Below are 8,045 nucleotides of genomic sequence, written 5' to 3'. Positions count from 1 at the left end.
GGAATCCATCCATAAACCTAGACCCCGATAACCTTCGTAACCAAAGCGACACGACAAAATCGAAAGGTCACCCTTGGATTCTTAGGGGGGAGGAAGAGGCGGTTATGTTAGTTGTAGTGTGCCTTCCTTCTTTATAACACTTCAGAAAGATTTTGCAGTCTTTTCTTATGATGACCTGGTCGAGAGAGTACAATACATCGATGCAAAAAATTGATCCCTTTGGAACGATCTTGGTCCATGATGGCCTTTTGATTAATAGAACTAGAAGAGGAGGAAAATAAAGAGATTATGAGGACCATCTATTTGAGTCGATCATTTCATAGATCTAATTCAAGTGTTATTATTATTATTATTATTATTATTATTATTATTATTATTATTATTATTATTATTATTATTATTATTATTATTATTATTATTAGTATTATTATTATTATTATTATTATTATTATTATTATTATTATTATTATTATTACTATTATTATTATTATTTTGCAGTGGAAAAGCCTTCAAATCTGAAGTTTGATGCTTAAAGGAAGAAAGGAATTAGCTATGGTTTAGATCTTGAATCAGAATATCGTCACCCCTAGGTGAGGAGTTCGGCTAAGCAGCTAGTTGCCTTCTTAGCCTTCCTAGATCGTTAGTTGACTTCTTATCCTTGAGGGCTTGAAGAAGATAAGGGCAAGGAGATTGACCCATCTCTTAGCCTGAGCTTGCTAGCTAGCTCTATCGGGTTGGTGTCAGGTTAGCCCTTAGTTTCCTTCCTCTCCTTCTCTTTCTGGGCTCACTTCTCTCATCTCTATTTTTTTCGTCTACTTCTTTCATCTCCGCAATAATATACATATTCTTTCTAATATGAGAAAGTATAGATCTTGAATAAGTTGGCTACGATTAGTCACTTAGGAAGCCGTTAACCAACTCACCAGCTTTTGACTGTCCTTCTAAGGTAACGAGGCCCAACACAGGTTTAAGCTATTAGAATGAATGACACATTTCGACTTTCTTTAGTGGCTTTCCTAAGAGTGGTGAAAGTGCTATGCCTAGATCTACAAAAAGGGCTTACCAACTACCTTCCCCTTGTAACGTCTTGAGCTTGAGATTGAATTCTTCTTAACATACGACTATCTTTCATAAGAATAGGAAAGTCTTCACAGGAAGTGATCGAATCAGTGCGCCTTGCCATAATGAATGTTTGCTGGAGATAGAGGTATGGCGAAGAGCTTTATAACTTTTCTTATTGGATTGAGAGTGCCAATTATCTGCCATAGCCTCATGAAGAATCATGAGAGGAGGTCTTTTCCAATACCAAGCCCTCGAGATAAGGGATTGATAGATCACTTGTTACCTGTAGCTACCCTGTCTACTGTCCCATAGAAGGGGAATCAATCTAAATTCTATCTTGCTTTCACCTCCGCAGTGAAGGCTCTTATCTCAGAAGGCATACAAAAAGCTCTTCAATGCCTAGCATCGTACTTTCCACTACTCGTGTAAGTCCTCCTTCAGAACAGGTAGGTGAGTCACTCTCCGCTAACCTAGTAGTTGGGACTTGCTGTACTTTGAATTCTTTATTTCATAACACTAGCCAACCAGCATACCTGGAAGGAGCCGATGCTCGTCGAGAGGATAAAGGGTTTTTTATATTGTTAAATGCTTACAGGATATAGAATCACGTTTCTGAATGAGTTAAGTTCTTGTTCATTTCTCTTTCCAAAAGGGAGTCTCAATGAGACCTAAGAAAGGTAATGAGTCTTAATGCATTTAGTATATTATTTCTAGCAACCTTTCACTTAGAAGCAATAATAGGAAGTCTTAGGCAGTCTTATCTTATTTTATGGGCAATGCCCCCTTTACCATAAAGAGTAGCCATATCCAGTGCGATCTCCTCATACTCATGCGTCGCTCTTCCGGTGCAGAGTCAATAATCCAGGAATGTCATAATCAAAGAAAGCCAACTGACCCATACTACACTCACTTTTCCGGTGCTCTTCTTTCATAGCCTCCACCTTAGCTTCATGAATCCGCTCCAGAAGTGATGTAATCATGGTCATCCTCAAACATATGTCTTGGATCGAAGCTGCGGCCGCCTTACGGCTGAAAGTATCGGCCACCATATAAGCCTTCCCCATGTGATAAAGGATTTCGCAGTCATAATCTTTCATCACGTCCAACCACCGGCGCTACCTCATATTCAGATTCGACTGATCCATCAAATACCTCAGGATCTTGTGATCCATGTAAATAATACAATGGACCCTATAGTGGTGGTGTCTCCAAATCTTGAGGGCAAAAACCATGGCCCCTAACTCCAAATCATGCGTCAAATAGTTCACCTCATGAGGCTTCAGCTGCCTTGAAGCATAGGCGACCACGCGCCCCTCTGAATCAATACCGCTCCCAAACTCGTGATCGACGCATCATAATAAACTAAAAAATCCTCAACACCCTCCTGTAGGGTCAGAATTTGTGCCTCGCACAAACGTTGTTTCAAAGTCTCAATTGAAGTCCAATAAAGTCTTTACAAATTGGGAAATCGAGAAAAAAATTGTACAATGAGATTAATTTGGATCCATGTCTCGTGTCTATATGATATCTTGCAGAATGAAGGAATAGTTTATCACTTATCTTAGGGTCAATAGCTGATTTGAATTAGAGTTTGTCAGTTGCTTTGGAAGTTACTCTTTGTTGTTTAGTTTATGGTCTATACTTGCAATTGTTGTTGCAGGCTTATCCAAGTGGGAAATTGATGGATTAAGGTATCCAAGCCAATAACTAAATTGGTATATTCTTGAAATAAAAGTAATGTCCTTTATGGGTTGTCTCATAACCCGTAACTAAATAGAATGATTTTTAGAGAGAAATATTGATTTGTTAATTTATTATATGATCAATAAATCAATTTGAAATTAAAATAAATAACTTATTAATATATTACACGATAAATATATTAATTTGAAATAGTTATAATTAATTTAGAATTAATCAAAATTTTGAAATAGTTATAATTAATTGGAATTTATTCAGGGTTAATTAGAATTAATTGGAAGTATAGAGACGAAGTTGTAATTGTTCAATGGTTTAACAAAATAGCTTTTTAAGAACCTTCTATGCATGGCTGGTTTTGGCTATGTATATTAAGGTTTCTAGATTAATCTTATTGGATACTTACGAAGTTGGATAATTACATAATTTAAGATATTATTATTATATTCAAATTAGGGTTATCAAGGCTTCATTATCAGCAATAAATAGGACTCTAAGGTCTCTAGTTTTCGTCCACCCTTCATATCCTCTCAACAAGTCTTCTAGCTGTTAGGATTTGGGGTACAAGCTATTAGAGGCATCCAATCTTTTGGTGCTTACTTTCCAAGAACTAAAATGAAGATTTTATTGATTAACTGTTATATTAATAAAAAAAAGTATGTAACTCAAAACTTTCTTATAATTTCGGTGAAAGTAGGGTTTCATAAGTTTTTTTATATTCATAGTTTATTGCAATCAATAAAGAAAACATAAATTGTTTTTAGGTTATATATAAACTTAAGGGTTTAAATGTTTTTTCCATCATATGAATTTTTTTGTATACATAGAAAACCCATCGGAATCTATATCCATGGTTTTTGGTTTGATAGTGAAGAAAAAGTGTTTTGGAAAATGGGAGCGGTGGGGGTGGAGCTTTTAGAACAATGAATACACAAAGCAAGGTTAGTGGAATTTTATGACATAAGACCGCAGGGTGTGGGAGAGAAGCTTCCTTCGCTTTTTTCTATCACCTCATCATTTCTTTCACTTTCCTTTCCCTCACTAAAACCCAAGGAATTGGTGGGAAGTTTCCCTCGCTATTTGTTTTCTTTTTTAAATAAAATTAATTCATTTTTATGATTTATAATTTTTAGATTAATAATAAACGTAAAAGTTAATTAAAAATAAAAAAGCATTTCATTAATTAAAATAAAAATTAAATTAAACCTAATATTTAAGTAAGTAAAAAAATTAAACAAAGAAAAAGAAAAGAAAAATCAAAAAAACCACAACATAGAAAACATAATTAATATCCCAATTTAAAAATAAAAATACGTCACTCGGAATCATCGTCCTCGTCATCGACCTTATCGTCTTCATCATTCTCCTGAACATCACTCTCGTCATCGGAATCTTCGCTCTGGACGTACATATCCCGAATCATCGTCTGATTCTTCAAACAAATTATCATGATAATACTCTATCGACGGCTGAATATGAGCCCTATAAACATGCTCTACCAAATCAGCACGAAGGGTGTGATGAATGTCGCGATTATGTACTTATCTTCTATTTTCCCTATACTCTTGTGTACCAACGACTACTCCTTCGACATTTGGCAAAACTTCATTTTCATTGTACCGACATATCGCTCTTACTTCGTCTTCAAGAATCATATTATGCAATATGATACATACATACATTACGTGATGTAACATTTTCGCTTCATATGACATTGCCCCGACTGCTATTACTTGCCAACGCCTCTTATGTACACAAAATATTCGCTCCACATCCTTCCTAGCTGACTCTTGCGCCTCTTTAAACTTTTTCCTTTTTGGATCATTAGGACATGTAAACGATTTCACAAAAACAGATAACGCATGATATACCATCAGTAAGATATTATCCACGCTTATATATATATATATATATATATATATATATATATATATATATATATATATATATATATATATATATATATATATATATATATATATATATATATATATATATAATCATTGGAACAAAATTTTTTTTAACACCAATCAGTATAGGAGTGAGATAGCGGCAAGCCCACCCCCACCTCCTTCCTCGGGTAGCCCTTCCTGCACCTGGTGCAGGATTCATCAGAACAAGAAAGATCCTACCCCTCTTCACGCAACCGACTCCGTCCGTTCTAATAATAATAATAATAATAATAATAATAATAATAATAATAATAAATAAATAAATAAATAAAATGTGCAAAAATGTCATTTCATTATTACTCAACCCTTCTATTTTAACGTAGTTAGGAAAAGTGATAAGTGTGTTAGGTTTTGAAATCGTACCAAGCATGTAATTTTTACGATAATGTTGTCAACGTTATACTTTTTGCAAAACCGCAAATGGATCAATTTGGTGAAATTTTCTATTAAAAGTAATAAAAAAAAATTTGATTCTATATATTTAATAAGAATAAATGAAGAAGATTTGTTAAAATAATAATAAGACACAAAATAAAATCAGAAAAATATATATGTATACAACTCAGAATTAAAATCTTGATACGAGTACACCAAGGTCATCAACTATAAGTATATAAGTAGATTTGTCTCCTCAACCAACAGCATGTGGTACGCGTGTCTCTAGATCTTCCACAGGTAACTCTTACGATTTGTTCAGAATCTTATTTACATGCTTTTCGTACGTGCGAATCCTCCATATTTTGTGGCGTTTTTTTCACAATTTTTTCTCTTCTTGAAGGCGTAAACTAGAGCAACAAAAATGTCATTACAAGATTGGGCTTTTTCTTATAATTTTAGAACCTGGTTTTGAAGATATCAATCAGGTTTTGTGTGTCTGGATTTTGTTTGTATCGATATCAAGAGAAATTTTGAAACCTTTCTTGGTTTTGAAGAGATTTAAAGGTACTTGGTCGGGTAATTCATTGATCCGTCAACATGATATCCTTTGGATGTTAATATAATTAACGTAATCTATATGTAATCTCTGTTCTAAGGTTTTACTGGCTAGCTACGAATTTTTGTTGGGTTGTTAGAGAATATAGTTAACTGTGTTATGTAAATTATTGTTTGGTTGGTGATTTCATAATACATGATATTGATTTCGATAGTCGTTTTTCATTCTTAAATTTAGAATATATGTTTTTTATGAACCAGCTAGCAAGGAGGGAATTAATTAGTGAGATGAGAAGCAACACACAGCTAGAAGATGTTCCGGAGTTGATGCAGAGAATACAATTGTTGTTGCCGGTAAATGAGGCTGCCCGCACCAGTGTCTTGTCCAAGTCATGGCTGCATGCTTTGTCCACCATCCCTAACCTCAGATTTTACGTACGCGAAACAAACCATTTGAAGTTGGTAGACCGCACTCTGAGCAGGTATTCACATGTCAACATGCCAATCGAAAGCTTTGACCTTAATATCCGAATTGAGAACCAGGAATCGGCTTCTCTTGCTGAAAATTGGATCCGCTTCGTTGCAACCAAAACTTGTCTGAAACAGCTTTCCCTCACATTCTACCTATATGGTGCCTCGCTTACGTTGCCAGATGAGATACTCTCAGTTGCTAAGAACCTAACTATATTAAGAGTTGTAACTACGCGGGGGAGCCATTCTCTTTGGATGAAAAGTAGCCATCATCCTCCTACCATCAAGTGTGTGTATCTACGTGAAGTGCTCTTTCATGGTGTGGTTATAAGTCAAGAGGTATTTGATGGTATATTGTCGTCTTGTAGATTGCTTGAGAAGCTAGGGGTTACATTTTGTTCACAGAGGGAACTCAAGACAATCAAGGTTATAAACTTTCATCGTCTTTACGAATTAATACTACATTTAGAGTATGCAAATTCCACTGCTGTGGAAATTAGTCATGTCCCAAATCTTCGTTTGTTTAGCTGCATACTTGGAGGAACAAATGACATTTATCTATCCAAAGTCTGTTCGTTATCATTAGGAAGAAGCGTGACCGAACTAAGCTTAGGCGGTCTCATCAAAGATGATGCATCTCTGGACATGATCGAATCTGGATTTCCTTTTCTAGAGAGTTTGACCCTTTATATGGGATGTTGGACTTTGGGAAGCTTCCATTTCACTTGTGCCTCGCTCAAGAGTTTGTCCCTTCGATGGTGCCGCGGACGCAACTTTACAGACGTACAAGTTTACGCTCCAAAATTAATTTTTTTCTCTTTTATTGGCTACTCAATGCCTAGTCTCTTGTTTCCTATCTCGACTCTCCACAAAACCACGTTTTCGATGATACTCCACAATCCCCTTGATGCATCTTTTTTTCTTAAGATGAGGGAAGCACTCGCGTTATCTAGCGAGTGCAAGATTAATATAAGTAAGGATTATGAGCCGCCATCAGATATCGACATTGATGATCTACGGACAAGGCTCCCATTTCCTCCGGCTAACAATGTGCGACGACTGGAGTTTGAAACGAGCAAGGATGAATGTCTGTGGGAACACTCTCAATTTTTTGATGCATTCTTTGAGATTTGTCACCCCAAGAAAGTAGTTTCGAAGCCTGACGTGTGTTTCACACACACAAATCACTTTTGCAAGCTCATGTTGAGGGAGATCTTGGAGAAGAAGACAACCAGAGAAGGCCAATATTGGTGTCGTTACCTCAAAGATGTCCAAATAAGACCTCATGAAACATGGGAAACCCTAACAAATTCCCACAGAAGCTTTCTAGATGGGCCGGCACCGGCTACCTACTTCAAACTGAACTGGTCAACTGATGTTAACGAATAACTATTCTATCGCCGACTATATATATATATATATATATATATATATATATATATATATATATATATATATATATATATATATATATATATATATATATATATATATATATATATATATATATATATATATATATATATATCATGTTTTACTTTCGGTTACATTTTATATGTTATAAACATATTTAAACTTTTAAATTTAAAATTATATATGAATGCTATGCTTATATAATAAGTCAAGCTTTCATTGTGAGATCACACCACCAAACGTAAATTATTCTACACTCGTTGTAACATGATCACACGTAAACAAATTAGTTGTGTTATCGACATGTTGGAATGTTTTGACTAGGTTGTAAAGTCTGAGAACTTACCCTAGATCATTTCCCATTTTGAAAGAATGTGAACATGAGACCGAGTATGATTAGAAGATTCCAGAATTAAATAAGCACAAGTTTAAACATGAAAAATATATTAGAGTAAATACAGGCTTGGCACCCAAGAATCCCATTTCTTCAACTAGTTGAAGAGTGTAATTTCATTG

General features: G+C 35.0%; 1 protein-coding gene across 1 annotated transcript; it reads left to right on the top strand.

Moving 5' to 3' along the window:
* The first annotated feature begins 5,933 nt into the window (after positions 1 to 5,933).
* LOC145007068 (putative F-box protein At1g49610) lies at positions 5,934 to 7,505 on the top strand. The gene has a single exon (XM_078966069.1). It carries the CDS (start codon positions 5,934 to 5,936, stop codon positions 7,503 to 7,505), a length of 1,572 nt encoding a protein of 523 aa, XP_078822195.1.
* The last annotated feature ends 540 nt before the right edge of the window (positions 7,506 to 8,045 follow it).

The sequence above is a fragment of the Lactuca saligna genome, chromosome 1 (assembly GCF_052625555.1).
Source record: "Lactuca saligna cultivar CGN05327 chromosome 1, ASM5262555v1, whole genome shotgun sequence".
Taxonomy (NCBI): domain Eukaryota; kingdom Viridiplantae; phylum Streptophyta; class Magnoliopsida; order Asterales; family Asteraceae; genus Lactuca; species Lactuca saligna.
Note: the sequence above shows the minus strand (reverse complement) of the source record. Positions and strands in the feature narration are given on the sequence as shown.